This window comes from Filicampus tigris, chromosome 11, assembly GCF_054856515.1.
Source record: "Filicampus tigris isolate MCC_2025a chromosome 11, RoL_Ftig_1.0, whole genome shotgun sequence".
NCBI lineage: Eukaryota > Metazoa > Chordata > Actinopteri > Syngnathiformes > Syngnathidae > Filicampus > Filicampus tigris.
This window is the reverse complement of record NC_141227.1, coordinates 3,612,093-3,635,257: the sequence shown is the minus strand read 5'-3', so window position 1 is coordinate 3,635,257 and position 23,165 is coordinate 3,612,093. Positions and strand designations below refer to the sequence as shown.

Below are 23,165 nucleotides of genomic sequence, written 5' to 3'. Positions count from 1 at the left end.
CACACAAAAATCATTCTACACGCACATTACTAACACACAACACTGACGCTCCCCGGGGAGGTCCACTATATACAGTACTTAAGTGTATTGCTGCCTGCGGTGAAGTTAGTGAATGGCAGATATGGCTTGACCACTTAAGCCTAATATGGGAATACACTGAAAAAAACATCCTACAATTGTAGACCTACATACAAGTAGATGTACGCCGTTTTTTTTTCAGATTTACATTATTCATTGAAAAAGTAAGGTAAATGTTAAATCATACCCTATCTTGTAATGTAATCAACTGAAAATGTATCTGCACCTTTGTCAGGACGAGCACCAATATCTAATGGGTTCTTCTTTGGCTCTTCATGCACATCCCCACCACAGAATATTCTAGAAATGGGCTCGTATGTGTAATCATATCAACAAAATGGAAGAAAAAGTAGACATTTCAAAAATGTGAGACTGCATCTAAGATAAGTTGTAAGAATACATCATCATAAATCATTGACGGTGTGCTGCAAAGGGGGTGACATCAGTGCTAATGCTTAGTAAACACGATCTTCAAAGCTACTGTATGAGACATCACGTTTACATCATTGTCTTTGTGTGTGATGTACCTTTTTTTTTTTTAACACAATGTCATGTTGATACTGTATAATCCTGATCCATGGTACTGCATATTTGGTGCATGGTAACGTAACACATATTTACACCTACGTTGGTAAGTGTCTATCACTAACTTAAACCAACAGAGTAGTCAAGTCATTACTTCCAAAAATATCTGTATTAAGAATTACTGATGGTGTATGCTTGCCGGATTACGGTGTGGGCAGTGGGGGTTAGTTTCCACAGTTTACAGTTCCCTATAATCCTGAACTGGATAAGCGGTAGCATAAATCTAAAACAATTCAATGAAAAATCAAATGGATGAAGGTAACCAAGTGTGCCTTCTGCCCTGTGATGACATATTCTTACGGCGCTGCGCAAACCAGTTAATTGGGTAACGTTTGTACCCTGGAACCTTGTGCATTGAGATCGATGTAAACTAAGGACCCCCACCCCCATAATTGATAGTTAGCAATTCAGTCGATTGTGTGAAATTGATTGCTGATTAACCGTGTGTTGAATCAAGGGAAACAAAATAGAATTCACACAGTTCCTCTGGGAAAAAAAATTCTGCTCAATCCGTCACTTATATTAAAACAGGAGTTCAGAACATTCCACCCATCCATCCATTTTCAATAGCAATTCATCTCAATAGGGTCATGGGTGTGCTTGAGCCTATCGCAGATCTATAGTATATATTTTCAGCTTTCACATGACCCTCAATACGCTACAGGCAATGAATCAGGGGCGGAGCCAGAACGTGGCTGATGGGTGCGCCTGGAAAAATCATCTTCTGTGTGCTGCTAGGAGCGATCGCATAGTGATGTCACGCTGCGTGTGCGAGCCCGGTCACTGTCGTATAGTGATGGGCATAACAATTCTTTTAAGTGAACTGAATCATTAGAATCAGTTCATCAAAAAGAATCGTTCAAAAGAATCGTTCAAAACAATCGTTCAAAAGAATCGTTCACCGAATCATTCAGCCCCGCATCCTGAAATCACTGATTCCTGCAGCGACACGTTAACTCACTGAATCGTTGGTGAACGGGAAATGACATCACTGATTCCCGCAGCAACCCGTTCACTCACCGAATCGTTGGTGAACGGGAAATGACATCACTGATTCCTTCGTGAAGGCCAATAGCGTGGCAGTTTGTTCAGTAAATCCCGCTTACATCTGACGTTGGCTGCTGATTGGTCGATCGCGAAGATTGACAACATGCGCGTGGTTGAGCTTAAATGAACTGATAAAAGAAGAAATCACTTAAGGAAGTGATCCATTCACTCATGTTCGCTGAAAATATTTGTTTTTTTTGAACGAATCGTTCGCGAACGACCCAACACTATTGTTGTACTCCATGTGGCTGAGGTAAGATACACGCTTCGCTCTCTCCCGATCCGCACTAATTGATGTGGTAGAGCTCGGTATTCCGACAAATGGGTCGTGCTGTGGTCATTAGTGCTGCTATTGGAGATACTCTGGGTGATTTTGGGCATTTGCTGTAGTCGCGGGGAGACATTTGGAGCCGTTGTCCATCGCGGACTAAGCTAATACTGCTAACGCCGATTAGCACACGCCTTACTCGTATTGTTTGTGATCTCCAGGGGAGCCAGTAGGGCTGTAAATGCACGTCAGTCCCACGCGTCATTATATGTACCCAGGTGGACTAATAATACACCACGTGAGACCCTGTCTGAGTCTACTTGACCAACGAACAGAACACAACGCAGAGAACCGGTTACACAAGTTCCTCATTTTCGTCCAATAGGTCATATGGTTTCAATAGTACTTAATAGGAAAGATGTCAAAGAAAGGATTTCAGCAATGCAGGAGGGTTATAAACTATTTTTGATATAGGTCAGAACAGGCTCAGTAAAAGATCTTTTAAACATAACACAAAATATTAAAGTCCCTTTGCACAGGTGGGTAATCCAGGTTCAGGAAGTAAAAACCCTGCCACAGTTTGGCTTTAGCCACAGGTGCTTCTACTCAACCGGCAGGTAAACGAGCTCAATTGATTAGAAGCACCTGTGGCTAAAGCTAAACTGTGGCAGGCTTTTTACTTTCTGGACCTGGATTACCCACCTCTGTCCCTTTGAAAGCACCATGGGTAACAGGTGCTGTGGAAGATCTATATTTAGGGGGCAAGAAAGAACAAGATAACAACAAGGACCAGTTTTAGCTAAGGCAAAAAAAAAAAAAAAAAAATCTGAAAACAAAGGCTTGATTTGAACAACTACAACCAAGGTATTATTGAATTAACTTTTATGCATTTCCGCTGAATTTCTGCACTAACAGCTTAAACATGATGGTGATTTGTTTTTGTGGGTGGTGTTTTGGTTTGGACTAGCACTTTGTGAAACAGCCATCCTAAGCACTAATGGCTATTTAAGTGACTTTGTATTGATTGTTTTATGACTTACTTTTGACTAGCACTACAGTATATAGTGTCCGAACAGTATATTTCCGGATCTCCATTATATTCCCGTGTCATTCTGTCCCTCCCGAACTTCATTATAGCCCTATACCCACGTAAAACAGTATAACTGTTTCCCCTCAGCCCAGAACTATTTGAAACCACATTAAAGGTAGAGTTTTCAGTGTAAAAAAAAAAAAGACAAAAAACTAAAGTTGTCTCTATGACCTAACTGTAGGATATTAAAATGCTCTTTTGAAAAAGTGTTCCTCTCTGGCCCTATTCTATTCCTCTAATTTAATGTTTAATTATTATTGCGTACAAGCAGTCATGCACTGTCGCACGCACTCAGTCTGCAGCTACTGCTGTACAGCGCCATCGTGCTGATAGTTGTTTTGGCTATTTATTGAAATGTGGTTAGGAACAAAAGTTAAACAGAAGGAAATGGACACCCCTCAAGACAAATCAAGGGTAAACATTTGTAATTTAGATTTTCTATGCGGCTGTGTTGCTGTGCCTTGAAACCACCGCCAAAGTTGTCATTCTCAATGTTGTCTGGTACGTTGAACACCTCTTTTCTATTTTTAATTGAGATCGCTCATAGCCCCCAACACAATGCAGTGACCCGGTCTGACGTTACACTCCGCGCTACCTGTCACTGCGATGGTCAACCGCGGCAACATTACATTATTACAAAAAAAAATGTTTGACCACAAGAGTCCCCGTGGGTTTATAAAACCCACCAACACTACGTCACCTATGCCACTGAGTCTGAGGTTCACTCTGCAGAATTTTGCTCATGACCAAAGTTAGTTTATGGCAGAGATTTTTAAGAGAAATGGAAATGACGAAATGGCTTCTTCTAAAATGTAAACTTGATATTTAAGCCCCTTACAAGGCCTTTGGTGGCCATTTTCTGTATCATCAGATTCTGGAAATATGGCACGTCTTCCCAGCCTTCCATTTCATATAGTGCTTATCCTGCTTATGAATAAAAAATACAATTTGAAATGAAAGAGATTAGATCACCAGTCAATCACAGGGCTGACTGACACTTATGGGTACGTTGACAAGTCTGATGTCTTGGTTTGAGGCTTGGTTTGTTCAATTACTTTTTTGCTCCATCCCTTTTCTATAGTGCCTTTTCTCAGTCGGAATGCAGTTTGACCCCGCTGAGTTTGGGCGATGAGGTGGCTTACACATTGGACTGGTCACCAGTCAATTGCAGCAATTGGCTAACTGGATTTTGGAGTGTAGATAGGATGTGATCTAATAGATGTTGTAGATGAGGTCCTCTTAGTCTCTTTGCATGTTTGTTCTGATGATATTCTTTAAATAAACCGAGATCCAACAAGGTCTAAGGTGTCTCTTATTTTGTTGCCAACATCCTTGCATACACTGCCACGATTATCACGCTTCGTAAATTCCATTGGTTAGGGCAATTCCCAGTACACTGTGATTATCACAATTTATGTTAAACACTGAAATGGAATGTGTAAATCTGTAAATGTATGCAGTATATACGTGGAATATGAATGATAGATTGTTAAAACGTTTGTTGTCAACAGCCTTTGTCTGCTTACCATCAGGGTTTTTTTCGGGTTTTTTTTTTGGGCTGGCATACCCGTTAACACAAACACCTGTCACCGTGCTCTGGACTCCACTCATCTCACATTGGGCATGTGACATTATAACTCGGCAGCTAGTCAGAGAAATAAATGGACCGCATGCCTCAGACAACAATTTGAAAGGCAAGCAGTGTAGTGCCAGCTGTGATGGTGGCAATGTGACTAAGTGGGGGATAATAAGGGGACCGTATGGAGGTCAAGTGCTCCAATGCTCAAGTAGGTCGAAATCCAGCATAGGGCTACCTTAAAATGTGTTTTGTTTTCCCCTTAATTGAGAACTGTTGTTGTGATTTGGGCTAAACAAATAAAAGTGGATTTGATTTTATTTGACTTAGAAAACATCCATAACTGAACAGTATGGACAGGTGACAATGTTTTTTTTTTTTTTTTTGGGTTCTGCCATCAGAACTACATCCAGTTTTCTTTGGGTGGGCAGAGCGTGTGTTGAGCCTCTTTTCTTTTTCAGGATCACAACTGGAAGGGAGTTCAATTTGGGGAGGGAAACTAAACAAAACGGCTAACAAGCAGGACATGACATGAACCGCAAGAAAAGAAGACATGAAACAAAACTAAATATAATCTAAACAAAAATCTAGATCATGCCGGTAGATCATGAGAGTAATGTGAAAAACTAGGACAACTAGAGAACACAAGCCATGAGCAAAAGGGACACTAAGAAAATGAAGGCCTCTTCACGCTCCTGCGTGCGCGCGGGCGACAACGGTTGCATTGCATCATGTGACTGACGTGTTGTGCTGCGCCAAAGTAAAGACACCAACCGGAATTGGCCAGAGAAGGCAGCGGAAATTCCACCCTGTGACGTCTTTGCCAATATCAGCTGTAGCGACACCTTCCGACCTGGAGTGAAATTGCAACACATGTTCAAAACAACGCTTGTGGGTTGCGCGCCAGTATAAAGGCAAACTGTGGGCAGCATTGCTGCAATGACGTGCGAGGGGACGTCGCCCGCGTCAGCACTGTATAAAGAAGCCTTTAAGAGGGCTGACAGGCTGAGGGTGGTCGGCAAGCAGACGTCCATGTGCTCGGTGACGCCATGCACTTTCCGCTCGGTCCTTTCGTGGTCGGTTCGTACCAGTCGCTGTGTCCTGAACTGTGATGGGTGACATGCTCAGGGAAAGTTTAATGTGCATGTATTCATGAAAATAAAAGATGATCCTTTGTTTTCTTTTTTAATTACTCTGTGAAGAAACAGTAACATACGCTCATATACTGAAATTACCATTACCCAAACTTATGCTACTATCATAGACTGCAATCCAAAATAAAGTAATATACTGCTAAAACACGGTAACAAAGTAATCCATAATATGGTAGTATACTGTTGAAAACAAATGACAGTAGATGCACTGTGAATTAATTTACTGTTATTTTACAGTGAAGTTCTTTACAGTAGTGTTTTTCAAACTTTTTTGTGTCAAGGCACATTTATTTCATTGAAAAAATCCTGCGGCACACCACCAGCTGAAATTGTGAAAAAAAAAAGCTTATTTTAACAATATAAATGGGATATATTGTTTAGATAAGGATTTTTGAACATTGAAGAACTACGTTATATTATCATTATTGCCTGGCTATCAAAAAACTAAATTAGTCACTGAGATGGGAAAAGCAGGGCTCTGTCTGACAGAGCTGATGAATCCAAGATGGAAGCCATTACTGCAGGTTGTTGGTGTTTATTTGACTCTTCATTAGATACTTCGGACTGTACAATGAATCAAAACAAAGTTGCAGCGTTGGACAAAGGATGGTAAAAACTAGCGGTCAACAGAAATATCTGCACCCTGCCTTCATACACTATACCAAGCAAACAAACATTTCCAGGTAGACAGGTGGTATTAATTAGGCAATCACTCCACCCCAGTGACACACCCCAACACACTTAGCTCCGCCCACACACACACACCCCCACACACACACACACAAAGACACCTCTTATCCATAGCAACATGCAAGAAACATCCCTGCCTCTACAATAATGTCTTGAATAGGAATTAAATAAACACAAAGAGAAAAGTATTTTATAATGTTTCATATTGATACTTACTCAGTGTGAAATAGAGGCCTGTTGGGATAAACATGCGTCACTAATTCGCTTGTCTCTAAACGAATACAATTAGTACCTGCTGCTGCCACCTGCTGGTGTGAATGAGTACTACAATGTAGTAAAGACAGGATTCCGCTGCCAGGCGCTAGACCGCACAGGCACACGAATTAGATAATATCCCACGGCACACCTGACACCAGTGTGCCGCGCACACAGTTTGGAAAACACTGGTTTAGATACAGTGCAATGGATATTTGTAGCCTGGAATTTTTTTGTATGGATGGCATACATATATGTCCATATGTGTCCATATATGTATGTATATGTCCAAATTTCGCGTCCACCAATTTTTTGTGATCGACTTGGTGGACTTTTTTCATGTACTTATTTTAACCAAATCTTGACAGAGGCATACTCATTCGTTTCTAACTTTTGGCACACAGGTGTGCCGCGGCACACAGTTTGAAAAACACTGCTTTACAGTGTATATGTTGCATGGAAGATCCATTAGCAGAATACTTCTGCAGAAGCAGGTAAACAATAATTTTACAAGGATGAATTATGAATTAAAACAAAAAAACGTCTCTATGTAGTGTACTATGGTGGGGTACTGAATAATATATCTTCCTCACAATCGAGAGGACCTGTGTTCCAATCAGGCATTTCTGTGTGAAGTTCCATGTTGTGTGTTCCTCCCACGTTACAAAAACATACATGTACAGTTATTAAACCTCACCTGTGCCTGGGTGTGAAGGTGCCAAGCTGTACCGTGCCTCAATCTCTCCCAAAGTCAGCTGGTATAAGCACACTCAGGACCCAAATGAGGACAAGCAACACAGGAAATGGCTAGATAGAGGAACGTAATCAAAGAGGAGTTTGATTGCACATGAATCTGAGCATCTGAGCCATGACGACAATCTAATTTTACATCTTGGGCAGTTCGCTACTGGTGAGATACTTATTTCCCTAAGAGATAAATGCTACATCTCCTCAACTGTCGCCTGTGTTTACCTTGAAACCAGAGCTAGATTCCTACTGGCAAGAGGAGGAATAAGTTATAAACACACCATTACATTGTAATAAACACTGTATCTCACATTAAGAAGAGTAGTAAAAAATCAGCAACAAAAAAAAAAACAATATGCATGCAATATGCAAAAAATGCAATATGCATATCACAAAGACACACTTCCTGTGGAATTGTAAGCTTTTATCTGAATTTGACCTGAAAGGTTCTGGAGGGACCCTTACCTTGTTGTTTTATCTTTAATGCTCACTAAATTATAAGAACTACCAGAAGACTTCATATTTTCATTTGAAATATTTAAAGCAGCACTGTCCAAGAAATCGACCTTAATCCATTTTTTTCACAACTCCTTTGATGAAACATTGACTTACAGTAGTTGAACGGGACTTCATGCCCTGAGGGGGTCTGTATCGTTTTTACTGCACAATGCAACTTTGAGGAGGATGGGATCAACCCTGGTACACAAAAAAATACACATGTAATGATTTGCTTTACGGCATACTCACTTCCTCCTTTCGCTATAAGGACGGCTCAGGATTCGACGACACTTTTTTTGACTTTTTGTCAAAACACTACCGCTTTTGTCCACATGGCGCCGCCATAATCAACAAAAACGGATATGACAAAGTGTTGCTTTTATGGATACCAGAAAGATCGAGTAACCTCCACCCCCCTCGCTTATCGCGGTTAATGGGGACCAGAACCCCCCGCGATAAGTGAAAATTTGCCTATGTTTCGTCGTCCTTGTGTTTAGCACGTCGTGCCTGCCGGGAAGCTGAGCGCGCTCCGCTCACAATTTATGAACACAGCTGTTTACTATCCCCTTATCCGGTTTGATTCTGACTAACTGATTGGCACATTTGAATAACGTCATGAGTTTCCAAACATAACATTGTTTGCTTCATCGTCATTGTCATGCAGTGAAAACGACGTGCTTGCCGGGTGGCTGAGCATGCTCTTCTCACAACTTGTCAACACAGCTTTTTACTATCCGCTCATCTTGCTTGACTCTGGCTAACTGACCGGCGCATTTGAATAATGTTATGAGTTTCCGAACATGAGTTTCCGAAAAGAACATTTTTCAAAAGTGCTGATCGTTTGTTAGTCTGTTACTCTGTGACACTCAAAGCTCAGTGGCCACTCTCCTCTGAGAATTTCCTGCTTCAGTCTTTGCAATGGCAAGGTACTTGATTCCAAGTTGCCGTCTTGTTCTCATGATATCAAAATGTGAACAGCATTATAAAGAGGATGTTTCAAACACCTGTTGTGAATTTTGCCGGTCAACTACACTGCCGGTTCAGAAACACTGAACAGTCGGATGTGCATTCTAAAGTTTAGAGTTCATCCTAAAAAAATACCTGAAAGCAAGTACCGTATTGGCCCGAATATAAGACGGCCCTGATTATAAGACGACACCCTCTTTTTCAAGATTCAAGTTTGAAAAACGTTTTTTTTGAACACCAAATTAATTTTTATACAGAAAATAATTACAGTACATCTGAAACAAATGATTATAACAATATATTTGAGAAAGAGGGCATGTTATTTTGCCTCATTCAAATCTTAATATCTGAACATTTAAACATGGAAACTAAAGTGCAATCACATTCGTAAATGAATGGCTTCTGGTTTTTGAAATGTAAATAAACCAATCTATTGTGATCAAACAACAAAATTGCAATAACTGCATTAACCATGAAAGTGAAGTGTAACTAACCGTAGTCTTGAAACAAATCTGAATAAAGAAAAACATTGCAATAAAATAATGCAAACTGGTTTAACTTGAGAGGAGCTGAGATCTATCATGACAGAACATTACTCCTAACAAACAATTATCTGCCTCGCTGTGCTCAGTGTCGCTGTCCTTAATCCCATCCTCTGGCTCCTCCCATAGCACGTCATCCTCACGTGACGGGTTGCTTTGGCCTGCGGAGTCAAGTTCAGCATTCGCCTCAATGATATCTGGCGCCATCAAGCGTCGTAAATGGGTATAATCTCTAGACCTCGAATGTAAGACGACCCCCACGTTTTCAGTCTTATTTCAATGCAAAAAACACCGTCTTATATTCGGGCCAATACGGTATTTGTCATTTGGTTTTGAGTAATTGTTTGTGTGGTATTCGATTAAGAAAAATGGTTTTGTCTCTCGTTAAAACAGATCCAATTTTATGCAGAAATTCAGGTATTTCCAAAGGTTCTGACACTTTTTTCCTGAAAGTGTAGCTGCACCATTCCAGGGGCGGAGCCAGAACGTGGCTCATGGTGAGGCCTGGAAAAATCAGGGTGGGCCTGAATTTTTCCCTCACTTCGCACAATCCTCCTGTCCCGACACATCGTATATTCAAATAAAATGACAAACCGAATAATACAAAGTTCAGATCTTCCTTAGCCAACCAAAGTTATGCCATTCTTAATATTCAGTAAAATAAAAAACACCAATAATTACATCCATCCATCCATTATCTATACCGCTTCTCCTCACAAGGGTCGCGGGGCGTGCTGGAGCCTATCCCAGCTGTCTTCGGGCAGTAGGCGGGGGACACCCCGAATTGGTTGCCAGCCAATCGCAGGGCACACAGAGACAAACATTCGCACTCACAATCACACCTAGGGGCAATTTTAGAGAGTCCAATCAACTTACCATGCATGTTTTTGGAATGTGGGAGGAAACCGGAGTTCCCGGAGAAAACCCACGCAGGCACGGGGAGAACATGCAAACTCGACACAGGGAGGTCGGAGCCGGGATCGAACCCACGACCTCTGAACTGTGAGGCGGACGTGCTAACGAGTCGCCCAATTTAAAAATATACTTCTTATAATTCTTAGACGTACAATATTGGTGCACCTTGCATAACTGTATTAACACATAATGTATACGCAGTGAAGCATGCAGTAGGCGTACGACTGGCCGCCCTGTATGTCAATGAAGTGACACATTTCACAATGGATGATAGGCGGGAGTCTACTTTTTTTTAATTTTTTTAAACTCATTCACTGCTGTTGGCAGGCAGCTATATCATGACCATAAAACTGTGAGGGTTAGAAGTGATTGGGTTATTAATGGCATGAGAGCTACACTGGTAGCTCACGATCTACTTAATGGGTCGTGCCTGCTCTATTTGTATGTTTATAAAAATAATCAAGACGTTAACGCCAGTGCAAATGCCTTTATTGAACTACAGGTCATTTCTTTAAAGATTACATGATGACAAACAAGTCACTAAACAAAGCACATCCTTCTGCAAGTACATTTATTTACGGAGTGAATGAATTGTCTGCAAAAACAAATACATTTGTAATTAAAAATTAAAAGTGTTTTTTTAACAGCTTTTTCCTCAAAGTAGGTAACTTAAATCTTAAATGGCATTTAGGGGTATGCATGATCCCTTGCTCTAATGTACAAATACAAAATGAATGGCCCCTACACCAAATGTTAAAGTGAAAGTGATGATGAATAGAAGAGTGGTACCACTCTGCTTCTTGGAATTGGATGCTTATGTCTTGTCCTCATGATCGCAGGTGAGTTGAAGACTACACATACACCTTGGGCTGGTCACCAGTCAATTGCAGCGCAGATATAGACAAACAACCATTCACACTCACATTACACCTATTCCCAATTCACTAATAGGATGGGTGTATCCTCCCGGGTTCTTTAAAGTGGAAATCAACCCAAACATATTTTTTCAAGAATATGTTCTATGCAAGCCCACTAGTTGAAACAAGGCATTCTGAGAAATATTGCGTTTGTGGAATAAAATAGTTAATCCACCCGTTTTCAGCCATCTATGGGGCGGCCATTTTGTCACTTCTGTCGACTGAAAATGACATCACAACTGCTCAGGGCTCAGGTAACGACCAATCACGGCTCAGCTTTAGAAAGCAGGCGAGCTGTGATTGGTCGTTCCCTGAGCCCTGGGTAGTTGTGATGTCATTTTCAGTCGACAGAAATGACAAAATGCCCACCCCCTGAGATGGCTAAAAACGGGTGGATTTTGCTGCTTAACTCATATTGACCAAACACCCTATTAATCAGAATGCCGTGTTTCAACTAGTGGGACTGCTGGGAACATTTTCTTGAAAAAAATATGTTTGGTTTGATTTCCTCTTTTAGTCAGAAAAGGGGAACACATTCATGAAATGTAGACACTTGTGGGGGAGCGACATTTAAATAAGAGCATCCTCTGTCAAACCTTTCGTATTCTCCCAGTAACTTAAGCATCTTTTAGACTTGCGTGCGCAGGAGGCTGTATTTTAAGACTTGCGCCTCTTGAAGGTGAAACATCATATTGCTTTGATTCAATAACTGCTTCCATGCTTGGCTGGTGACAACTGCGTTACCGAGCAGCTGCTTACTCATGCTGATGGCTAGGAGTTTCTCTGAAAGCACAGCTCACCAAAATTGTAGTCTTTCTAATGGTGAAAATGGTGGGTTAGATTTTGAATCTGTTGTTTTTATTTGACATGCTGGTTGTGAAATCCATCAAAGCGCTGCGCTCGCGTGTGCGGCAGGAAGCGTTGCATGGCAATGCTTAGCAATGGAACAGCTCCAAATATACATTCAATCATGACCACAGTCCGCTAATTACATTACTTTTGTTTTTCATAAAATACAGAATACAAATACACATTCTCCTTCAAAGTAGCGGCCAGTCCAGCTCCGGTGCTCGAGGGCCGCTGTCCTCCGTGTCTCCCTACTCCAACACATGATTCAAATGATCAGCTCATCAGCCAGCTCCGAAGATGCCTGAAACGATCCTGATCATTTGAATCAGGTGTGTTGGAGTAGGGAGACATCGAAAACACACAGGACAACGGCCCTCGAGCACTGGGTTTGGACACTCTTTAAGTAGCCCGTAGATAAGCCCAGCACGGTGGATCAGTACATAACTTGTGGATTCATATGCAAGTCAATTTCACATTTAATGTTTGACATGTATTCCAAATGGATCTATATGGAATTCACGTGTCTCAGGAAAACGCCACAATGCTGGGCATGCAAGCATCCTCAGATTTCCATGTCACACCTCTACGGTGGCTGCTCAGGTTTTCACCGGTTACGGTGGGTGGAACAGAGGCCTAGACTGGAGAATCGCCACGCCTTGAAAGTGCATAAGAAAGACCTGTAAAGAATTGACTCAACTAGGGAACACGCCCCTTAACCGATATGTGCATGTTTTTTAATGTGTATGGAATCCAGAGTAAAGCAACACAATTGTCGCGGAAACAAACTCCACTTAAGAATACCTGAGCCAAAAATTCAAACCTCGAAACCTGACTGTGAGCCTAAAAACGACTATAATTCCAGTTGTTAAGATACATTCCAGATCCTCAGCAAAATGTAATCATTTTTTCTTTGGCTCATGACAACCCGTTTAAATATGTTAATGGGAATTGGTTTAGAAAAACGAATGGTGTACACTCCCATGACGTGATTTTAGCGCCACTCAATGGTGTGAACGTGAATGGTTTTCTGTCTCTATTGGTGCCCTGTGATTAACTGGTGAGCAGTACACAGTGTTGTCCTACCTTTCAGCCCAAAGTCAGCTGGGTGAGGCGTCACCTCCACATGACTCTGAACAGGATAAGCAGTATAGAAAATGGATGTATGGTTCAGGCTAGTCGTGGACCACAGTATGTATTATAGTATTTATGGTTTTTAATCTAACTTAATTATAATCTATTGTACTGGTTTTAATCACTCAAAGTTAAATGAATAAAGCTCAACCATGCACACTGTCTAACTTATATCTTTACAGCCATTTTAGATTTCAAGACCTTATGCAATGTTTCAATGATGCTTCCCTTGTTGTTGGCCACATTATAGGCCGTTAAATTCACGAGACTGTCAAAATCCTCCTCTGAGTAGACGGGTTTGTCAGTGGTGAATGGAGAGTCGCTGCTGTGCACATCCACCTCTCCAGCTTTTATTTCTTCTGCGGTCTTGCGCTTCACACCTACAAGGTTATAATGAAGACGATCATTGTTTGTGTTGTTCTAGTATAAAACATATGAAATCTAATTGTTGATCCGAATCAGTACTATTACTACAGTACTATTAAGGAACACATCATCACAAAAGTGTAACTCGATGTAAGTCGATCAGTAGATATCAATCAGTTAGAATTAGGAAACAATAATGATTGTAAAAGTGAATTACACTTGCTGACCCGGCATTGCCAAATGGTGTATGTGCTCATAGCTTGATACTGTGCAGCCCAAATGCCATTTGGCAGACCAAACCGACAATGTGGATACGTTATGCTTCCTGCATCCTCCTCCAACATGATCAGTTTGGTGGCAGGTCAATTTATGGTATGAAAATGCCATACGTCCCCTTTTAGGCCAAAGTACAGTAATATTAAAGTAATGTAACTTGATAACTTTTAATTACTTTTCAATTACTCCAATACCAAATATGTTACGAATTTCAAACATACCAAAAATAAAAAAAATCAATATGATATCTATTTTTTAATATTTATTTGTCTGGTCTTTTTTGCCTTAAGGATGTTTGATATGCATGGTTTCAGAATGCAGGAGGAAGCCTGAGCACCTGCAATTCAAATCCAAAGCACAAGAATTGAGATGCACTTCGCAGACATGCTAACCACTTGTGCAACATGCTTGCTTGCTAGCTAGCTAGCTAGCTAGCTGGCCAGTGTTTAATATAACAAGTGAAAGGTAAAAAAAGAGGAGTTAGTTACAAACTCCCTCCCCTCCATACACACCTACACTATTCCCGCTGACAAATTTAGCTGATTATTTTGGTAATATGGCATTTGAATATTAAAGCTTTGGATGTTTTGTGACGGGAATTAGTTTAGTATTTACTTACAAGTTGCAAGCATATCGCTTTTGGTTTCTAGTGCTAGCTCCCCCATGGTAACAAGCAGTCCAGACAATTTTGACAGTTCACGTTTCTTTGCAAATGTTAATTAAAATGAATGAATAAATCCTACAGTTGAAACGATCCAAAACAGTCACCATCCATTCCCTTCGAGTCACTTCTGAAACTGACGGCGCAAAGACCAACATGTATCCAGCCAGTGACCTGTCTCAATTATTTGCTCGCCAACAAAACCCTTAAGCAGGACAACTAAAGGTGGTCGATTGAGCTTTACTGTGACCAATTATCCACTTAACTCTGGGGAAAGCTTGTTTGGGAGTTTGAGACAGGGCGACGACTTGCGCCACATAAATCTGATGCATCATTATTATTATTATCATCATCAGAGGTGGGCATTCTGTCTAACCGACCGACCGCTATTCGTCTATGAAGGACTTCCGTTTTGCAACGATAGAGGGGAACCTACACAAAAAAGACGGACTAAGCATAGGCTGAAGTGTATTTTTGTCCGACTATGTAATTGTCTATCGCCTATAACATGAGAGATGATTATTGTTTCGTTTGATACTTGATTCGTGCATTTTACATCATGCATGTTTTTGGTCAGTAAACGGGTCCTAATTTACGTCACACATGTTGTTGAACAGCTGAGGTCCTAAAAGGGGACGTAATAGAGTCCGATGGCTGCGGTGGGGTCTCAACTTAGCAGGCAGAGCGGGAACCTTCTTAAAGGAAGCTATTTTAAACTTATTGTATGTTTTGCTGTGCTGAGATTTGCTGAGTTGCAGAGCTGGGCATTTTACAAAAAATTTCCAGTCCGTTGATCACCTTCCGCCTGCAGCCGTTTTACCCTTCCACCGCCTGTCTATTCTTTTTGTCCGTCCAGACCAAATGGTAACCGCCTATAGGTCAGCTCGCCTAGCATTTTAATTGTGCTTCCATTAGCGTTTCCGTCTACCACTTTCGACCAACAATGTGATACAGTACATTCATTTATTTGTGCAGATGCAGCTGGAGTCCAGCTCTTTAAATGAGCCTACCTGGTTGTTTGAAATGTCGGAATGAAATATTGACAAGTGGAAAGAAAATCACTATTGGTGCCTTGGGATTCTCCATATCTTCAAAGATGTAAACCTCTCTCAAAGGTTCTCCTTCCAGAGCAGTAAAATCAACATGGGGGAAGGGGATGTCATGGTCTTTACAGTAAATTGCTGTCATCTTTAGTGCCTGTTAACAGGAGAGTAATGAATGTTGATACGAATGCAACATTGTAATTGCTTTGTATTCCAGAATACAGAAAACAGAATAATTCAAAATAGGTTCACTTTTACCTTGAAGGTATCGGCTTGGCTCCAAGAATAATCAAAGCAAACGATAACATCCGCTTCTCTCTCTGGACGTAGGACGGGGGCACAGCTAATATTGATGTAATGACCAGAATCAATGAGCTGCAGAAATGAGTCGCTGGGTGTCAGTAAGTTGGGAAAGGCATCGGGGTGTGTTTCTGGGAAGAGAATAAATCGGGCTTGTGTAATAGGAACTCTTTCATCTGAAAGTAACTAGTTGAACCAGCGATTATGCAACCGAATACAGAATAGAAGTTCACCGTTTTTCTAGAACAAACACTCACAGGTTTTTCGTTATGTTCCCGCACCCTCTCCCAAAGTAGCATCTCTTAATTTAGATTTATAGTAAATCTGAAAATTTTACAAAACTATTGCTTTTGTTTTGGTCTGCCCTGGAATGGTAACCAGCTCCTGGTTGGGAATAGAGGGTGACATTTTTTTGTGAATCCTTCAGGATTCCCACGTGATGGGAGTCAACTTTGGGATTGGAACGGAACAGGATAAAAAGTTCATGGGAGCAGACCGCGGCGCGATTATCCAGTAGGAAAAAAAAAACCTGGGCAAATCCATGAGGACAAAGTGGGCGACAAATTGTTCAATGAATGCGTAAAATGCAACTGTAGTTAGTGTTGTTTTTAAAGTGTTACTGCAAAGAGCCACATTGTACAGATGGGTGCACATAAACTGCCCCATCCCGTCCCCTTATCCTCTAGCGCTCTTGCATATTTTGACAAACTCCCCTTCTTTATAGCTTTATGGCTTTTTAGCATATGCAGTGTTCAAACTTCCAAGTAAGTTGAAACAAGTAAGTTGAAACAAGTGCTTCATAATTTTTGGGAACAACTATGTCTACTTTTTTGCCTGACCTTTCAAAGAGAGCAACTTGTGCTTGCTAAGTTCAGTCCCTTTGGAAAGTTCCTGGTTCATGTTTGCGTGGAGGGAACTGAAGTACCTTTGAGGATCAAATGCTCAAATTAGGGCTGTTCGATTTTGCCTAATAAGAAAATCCCGATTATTTTCTCTCAAACCCGATTTTACGATTACGATTACTTTGTAAAATAAAAAATTATGAAAAATGAAGTATTTTGAATGTCTTTTATTTAAACTTTTTTTTTTCTTTCTTTGAACTCAAAATACCAGTCAATTTAATTTACATACAGAACAATCCATTGGGATTAACAGCATTTTACTTACACAATAGATTTCAGATCTGTTCTTAATTAAACCGATAATGAAAGGGGAAAGTGCATATGACATCTGAAAAGAAATCATCAACATGAGATAAGGTAGACAGTCAAGTCTGTAAAGTCTGTCAGCAAGTAATTTTGCCAACCAGCGAGTGACCAGCCTTTCACCTTTCTCCCTGGTCTTACTTAAACATAAATCAATGATTAGTGCAAAACTGTCGCTCAATAATACAATGCACTGTCAAGCTTAAGTACGGATGCATAGCCCGACTGGACCAGAGGTCCGTTGTAGAGGAGAAAAAAAAGGGACAACTTTCAGACGTTGAGTTACTTGCTCACGGGTTGTATTGTTCATGCGGGGCACACACTACACTACAGATCTATTTTTGCAGGATTTATTAACTAAACGCTCACTTGCCTGAGCAAATATCAGAATTGCCGGTATAGCCATGGATGTTGTCGTTGTTTCGGACTGCGCGCTCGTGGGAGGAAGCGGAAATGCAGAGGAAACTACAGTGACTTAGATACACCAAAAATAACAAAATCGAACGTGCCGATTTGAACGTTTTTAACATCGTTTTATCCAGAAAATTCGGTTACAGTTCAAAATTGCTTAATTGAGCAGCCCTAGCTCAAATGATGCCAAACATATGAGGCAGAATGACCCTGCAGAAAACCTCCCATCATAAACCAGCATATGAGCTCACAAGATATGCTAGTTTTGCTGTGCATTTGTGCTGGTGTTGCTGTCGGTGGAATTTTAGCCATCTCAGGGTGCGGCCATTTTGTCACTTCTATCAACTGAAAATGACATCACAGTTTCTCAGGGCTCAGAAAACGACCAATCATGGCTCATCTTCAGAAAACAGGTGAGTCATGATTGGTCATTACTTGAGCACTGAGCAACTTCAAAGTCATTTTCAGTTGACAGAAGTGACAAAATGGCCGCCCCCCGAGATTACTAAAAACGTGTGGATTTTGCCATCTTCCATAAGCGCAATATTAATTAGAATGTCCTGTTTCAACTAGTGGGCCTGTATAGAACATATTCTTGAAAAAAAAATGTTTGGGCTGACTTCCACTTTAAGAACTACTAACAATAAAACAGATTCATTTATTTTTATTCATATCCATATCCAGTTACTCATAATTTTTTATTTATCTTATTGTAATAAGATTTATAGTGTTCTTAAAAAACGACTGCGTACGTACCTTTCCAGGCCGTGAAGTTGCTATGCGTATTGTAGTTTGAGTGCAGAAAGAGACCATTCATGAAATTGTACTGTTTAGAACTAAATGGGCGATTCATCAAGAAATCACTGATGATTGCGGAGACAGTTGTGGCTGGATCCATGAGTTGGGTATCACTCGTCGAAGGCTCATTTTCAGCCTCTGTGAAAAGGAAGAAAACACAAGCCCTTTAATGGACCATGATCGAGAAGCAACAATTACTTTGATGTTAGTTAAATTTTGCATTTAACAAATGTGAGAAATCAAAGAAAAAACAGTCAGGTAGGAAAACTCCAGAATGGATGACATCATCAACAAAGGCTACACTTGGTATAAGAAGTTGACATTGAGTTAAACCTGGGTTATTTCCTATTCAAGTTGAATGACAGTAAAGTTGACTGCCATCTGCAATACTCTCTCTCCTCTTTCAAATCCACTATGGTAGGGTGACTACGTTTGTTTTAATTTAGTTTTATTTGATTTTACTATATTCTAATTTAAATGAGGGGATTATTCTACAGCAGGGGTGTCAAAGTCAAATGGACGGAGGGCCAAATAAAAAAATTTGCGACAAGCCGAGGGCCGGACTGATAGAATGTTCATTGAAATTTTCTAAAATGTCCAGATTGGATTGGGTCCTTCGCGCCAGCTGATGATGTCACGCTTTATATTTCTGTAATATATTTCTTTGCCTCTATGTTTGTCACCCCCCTGGCTGTTGTGTTTTGTGGTTACTAAATAAAAAATAAAATAAATTACATTACTGTTACTTTTGCGAGGCAGCTCGTATATCACTTCCGTTTGCGTTTCTTCGGACAAACTAGAAACAACTTTCTGGTTGACACGGGCTGCAAGATTGTATGAACTGTACATAAAGTGAAGTAAAACGGAGAGGATCATATGATTGGTATGATGTCTCCATCTGACTATTTTAGAGTGGCAAGGTATGAATGTGGGTGATCCTGTCAGAAAACACAGGCCCGTATTCCACTTGACACATCTATTTATTGTGGTCTGCAACAACACAGACAAAGAATAACCTAGCAACATCGTCCAATGTATATCCATTAGTTAACAATATGCCTAAACATTACAATTCACTGTATTAAGAAATTAAACAACCAAACAATACATACAATACAAATTCACACGTTCACTAGAATAGTAAGCATATCAGCCGAAATAACTAACTTGTGTTCATCAACGTGACATCACTCACGGGAACATATCTAGGCTATTATGTACAGCAGTTACCTGACACGAACCTAAATGATTAAACTCACCTTTTAACATTTACCCACAACAAACGTCGTGAAACACGGGAAATTTGCAACTACTGAGTTTGCTCGCACTAACAAATTACAAGCTATGTGTCAAAGAAGGAAAAAGAAAAGAAACCACGTCTTTCGCTATCAACACTTAGCGCTCGAGGAGCGTTCAATGCCTGCTCAGTGTGGGACATCTCAGCACTGCATCGAAACTCAATGAATTTATCAAATGCCAACAATTACTAATAATAAAACAACGTGAGATTTCTAACATGAAGTATTCCTTAATAAAGTGTGTTTTACTCCAAATAACTTTTCACCACAATCCGATTCTGTAAGCCACGAAAAGTAACGTGAAGTCTTCAGTCAGCATGTAGAACAGCCAAGGGGTGGCAAACATTGATGCAAAGAAATATATTACAGAAATAGTGGAACGAATTGGGTTATCTGTGTTGTGGTCGAATTTGTGTCTTGCCAAGTTGTTTTGTTTCCGAGGTTAATGAATGCATCGTGCAGCTGGATGGGAGGGCATATGAGCGAGAGTAGCGGAGGACGAACTGGAGAGCCGTTGCTCTTTTTTGACTGAACGGTTGTCGTACTGTATTGCCGTTGCCCACAGTAGCCGGTTCGACTAATAAAAGCGTGATAATTAAACTACGTCTGTGTTCTTGGGAGACGCTACAATAAATTTTAAAGTGTGACGTCATCGGCAGGCGCGAAGGACCCGATCACATCTGCTACCCACACCGGCTTGCTGCGGGCCGGATTTAATAATAAAGCAATATCATCCCAGGGGCCGTAGAAAACCTTCAAGGGGCCACATCCGGCCCGCGGGCCTTGACTTTGATTTTTAGTATGTGTTCTACAGTATAACACATGCAGATGTATAGTTTTGTCAATAGGTGGTGCTGCTCTTCAGCTGTGGATCTACTGGGGACAACAGTTACGTGTTTCCTTCTTGGGCTCAGAACTATGTGTCCTCTCTTTATCGATCCACAGGTAAGATAAAATGTACTGCTCTGCCTTGCAAAACTCCTCAGCAGTTAATGTAAATGCTTACAATCGTGCGGTAACAATGTGACGTGAGTTAAAGCACGCTAATTGGCTTGTTTGAACGTTCTGCCTCGACCGTGGTCGGCAAGTTAGAGTTTTTTTTGCGAACGTCTGCAGCGGAAAAAAGTATTGATAGCATGACTTGGAAAAGATGTAATATTCTGTATTAGTACAAAACGTGTAAAGGTGTGATTTGGAGGATTAGTTATAAGTGTCTTGGATTAATTATCAGTATCTTGTTTTGAGAGCAATCCAGTGTTTAATGACATCGCCCGGTATGAAAACTATCGCCATTTTGTCAGATCTTGTCCTTCGAGGAGCACATATATAGTTGTGTTCACTACAGGAAATTACCTCAGCAAGAATTGTGTATCTTAGTTTTGGTGTAAAAGCGAGCAACAGTGTATCTGTTTTTTATTTCACATTTTGTTTTTATTTTTGCATAAGGATGTATTCGCTTTTATTCTTTCAGTTACACTGTACATTATTTTGTTAAATCAGCAATGTTGAAATTAATTGACTGGCATGTCATTCCTGAGATTAAACAAGCTCACACATGAGAAACACACTAACTTTGTGTCCTCTCTTTATCGATCCACAGAGGTTACGCAGTGCTCCTAAACCTGTGCAACCCATGCTGCCGCTCCAGATTACCCCTAGGTCTGGTGCCGGTAACATAACCATTTAAATATTAATAAAAATATTCTCAGTACTTTATTTAGTTCAGTGGCTTACCTATGTTGTCGATATCTGGTCCGCTCAAGGTCTCTTCAGTGAAGAGCTGGAATATTTCAGCTATGTTGACTGAAAAGAAACTGCTCCATATTCCTAATTAAGATGAAAAAAAAAAGTATCAATCATGTTCTCACTAAATTTGGGGTATTGAATCAATCCCTACTGAAAAGTTCTGGTTGTCTGGTTTTGCTTCTCATTCAACCAGAGTTCATCATTTCATTTGCAACTTTAGTTAGCACCAGCCTAGGTGTTGGTGTGGAAACGCAACTATTTATCCTCCGGTGTGTTTTTCCAGCGTGACGTGCCGACAGCGGGCCGGATGCCACGGGGTAAGCGTCTGTCACTGTTGGCCAACGTGGTTTTGGTCGACGCCAAAAACCAAGAATGGTTTCACTTTCTAGGGATGCAAAACGACAGTCGTTAAGATGCCTTGCAGAGAGGCTTCTGCCTGTCAACAGCAGCTGTTGGCTGGAAAACTTCCTTGTTAACCCATTTATGCGCATTACCGCATTTCGACCACTGCGCTGTTGCACGTTTACAGCCGGGAAAGCGGATATGTCTTTTTTATTTTTTTTATTTTTTTTTTAAAGACATACGTTTGTAGACAAAGACGATGTCGACCAAGATTTCTATGGCTTTGAAACAGAATGAAGGATGGTAATTTCCACTCTATTTCTAATATTAAAAATAGTGCTTCTCTTGCACTTTATTTTTTAGATTTTTGATTGAAACAGTAAGGGAACACAACATATTGTTACAGTCATCATGTGATGTTTTGTACAGACACTTTTTTTATATTGAAAATAGTGATTTTCTTGCACTGACCCCCTTTTTTCTCGTTTTTTTACATTTTTGATTGAATCAAGTGCAGCTTTTTGGAAGTGCTACTTAATTGCCAACCTTGTGAACTGTTTTCACTGAGAAATCTGCATTATTCATTCATTCATTATCCATACCGCTTCTCCTCACAAGGGTCGCGGGGCGTGCTGGAGCCTATCCCAGCTGTCTTTGGGCAGTAGGCGGGGGACACCCTGAATTGGTTGCCAGCCAATCGCAGGGCACACAGAGACAGACATTCGCACTCACAATCACACCTAGGGGCAATTTAGACAGTCCAATCAACTTACCATGCATGTTTTTGGAATGTGGGAGGAAACCGGAGTACCCGGAGGAAACCCACGCAGGCACGGGGAGAACATGCAAACTCCACACAGGGAGGCCGGAGCCGGGATCGAACCCACGACCTCTGAATTGTGAGGCGGACGTGCTAACCAGTCGACCACCGTGCTGCCAAAATCTGCATTATTCACACATTATTTTGTTTGTGGCGGCACATTGGTCGACTGGTTAGCACGTCCGCCTCACAGTTTAGAGGTCGTGGGTTCGATCCCGGCTCCGGCCTCCCTGTGTGGAGTTTGCATGTTCTCCCCGTGCCTGCGTGGGTTTTCTCTGGGTACTCCGGTTTCCTCCCACATTCCAAAAACATGCATGGTAAGTTGATTGGACTCTCTAAATTGCCCCTAGGTGTGATTGTGAGTGTGGTTGTTTGTCTCTGTGTGCCCTGCGATTGGCTGGCAACCAATTCAGGGTGTCCCCCGCCTACTGCCCGAAGACAGCTGGGATAGGCTCCAGCACGCCCCGCGACCCTTGTGAGGATAAGCGGTATAGATAATGGATGGATGGATATTTGGTTTGTTTAATTGGCTTTCCTTGTGTGAAGTTTCCTCGAAAACTTCAGGTTTTAGAGGGTGACTCTGAAGTCGCC

General features: G+C 41.0%; 1 protein-coding gene across 1 annotated transcript in view; it reads right to left on the bottom strand.

The window, feature by feature from the left end:
• Nucleotides 1-11,723: 11,723 nt before the first annotated feature.
• The window catches only part of LOC147139438 (cytosolic phospholipase A2 beta-like), a 30,046-nt gene continuing 18,604 nt past the window's right edge, over nt 11,724-23,165 (bottom strand). The window contains exons 20-24 of the mRNA XM_086045739.1: nt 21,401-21,493; nt 18,327-18,506; nt 15,913-16,085; nt 15,622-15,808; nt 11,724-13,688 (exon numbers count right to left, since the gene is read on the bottom strand). Coding sequence (XP_085901865.1) covers nt 13,477-13,688; nt 15,622-15,808; nt 15,913-16,085; nt 18,327-18,506; nt 21,401-21,493 — 845 coding nt within the window. The 3' untranslated portion in view covers nt 11,724-13,476. The remainder of the gene's footprint in view (nt 13,689-15,621; nt 15,809-15,912; nt 16,086-18,326; nt 18,507-21,400; nt 21,494-23,165) is intronic.